We start from the raw sequence: 1,200 nt of genomic DNA, 5'->3' as shown, positions 1-1,200 counted from the left end.
GCCGAGTCCTTGGGGCGCGGCCGGCGCCGCGGCTTCGGCCGGTCCCGCGCACGGGGACGGTCCGGACGAGGGGTCCTCTCCGGCAGGGCCTCGGGGCCAGCGGGGAGACGGGCGGGCGAGTCACGGTCACGGGGCTGGGGACAGCAGGGGACAATGAGGGGACAATGAGGGGACACTCAGGGATCTCCAGGGGGACATTGAGGGGACAATCAGGGATCTCCAGGGGGACATTGAGGGGACATGGAGGGGACAATGAGGGGACAATGAGGGGACACTCAGGGATCTCCAGGGGGACATTGAGGGGACAATGAGGGGACACTCAGGGATCTCTGAGGAGATCTCCAGTAGGACATGGAGGGGACACTGAGGGGACAATGGGGGATCTCCAGTGGACATGGAGGGGACACTGAGGGGACATCCAGGGGGACATGGAGGGGACACTGAGGGATGTCCAGTGGGACACTGAGGGGACATTGAGGGGACAATGGGGGACATCCAGGGGGACATGGAGGGGACAATGAGGGGACAATGAGGGGACACTCAGGCATCTCCAGGGGAACATTGAGGGGACAATGAGGGGACACTCAGGGATCTCTGAGGAGATCTCCAGTAGGACATGGAGGGGACACTGAGGGGACAATGGGGGATCTCCAGTGGACATGGAGGGGACACTGAGGGGACATCCAGGGGGACATGGAGGGGACACTGAGGGATGTCCAGTGGGACACTGAGGGGACATTGAGGGGACAATGGGGGACATCCAGGGGGACATGGAGGGGACACTGACAGGACATCCAGGGGGATGTGGAGAGGACACAAAGATCTCTAGGGGCACATGGAGGGAACACCAAGGAGAATCCAAAGAGCCACAAAGAGGAATCCTTGGGGCCACCAAAGGGTCACCAAGGTGCCACCAAGGACTCACCGAAGCCGGCACGGGGCCACCCGCCTCCTTCTCCTGCAGCTGCTCCACGATGTCGGCCAGGGTGGCTTTGCTGCTGGAGGACATTTGGAGACCACGGTGGCATCACTTCAGCCCCGTCCCCTCCCCGGTGTCCCCGCGGTGTCCCCGCGGCGTCCCCTCGCTCACCCGCCGCCCTTCCCGTCGTGCCGCGGCGGCTCCGGCTCGCTGGACTCCTGCCGCTCCAGCCGGCGCTCCCGGCGCTCCCGGCGCCGCTCCGGCAGCCCCGGCCGGACCTC

General features: G+C 65.2%; 1 protein-coding gene across 1 annotated transcript in view; it reads right to left on the bottom strand.

Annotated features, from left to right (window-relative positions):
- Positions 1 to 1,200, bottom strand: part of LOC121341370 (spectrin beta chain, non-erythrocytic 4-like) — a gene marked incomplete at its 5' end in the record, with an annotated part of 17,157 nt that overhangs the window by 3,901 nt on the left and 12,056 nt on the right. The window contains 4 exon segments of the mRNA XM_041414821.1: positions 1 to 5; positions 8 to 150; positions 927 to 995; positions 1,091 to 1,197. The exon segment at positions 1 to 5 is cut by the window's left edge and continues 143 nt beyond it. Coding sequence (XP_041270755.1) covers positions 1 to 5; positions 8 to 150; positions 927 to 995; positions 1,091 to 1,197 — 324 coding nt within the window.

This window comes from Onychostruthus taczanowskii, unplaced genomic scaffold (assembly GCF_017590055.1).
Source record: "Onychostruthus taczanowskii isolate IOZ18803 unplaced genomic scaffold, ASM1759005v1 scaffold477, whole genome shotgun sequence".
Taxonomy (NCBI): Eukaryota; Metazoa; Chordata; class Aves; order Passeriformes; family Passeridae; genus Onychostruthus; species Onychostruthus taczanowskii.
The sequence above is the reverse complement of the archived record's forward strand: the minus strand, read 5'-3'. Positions and strand labels throughout refer to the sequence as shown.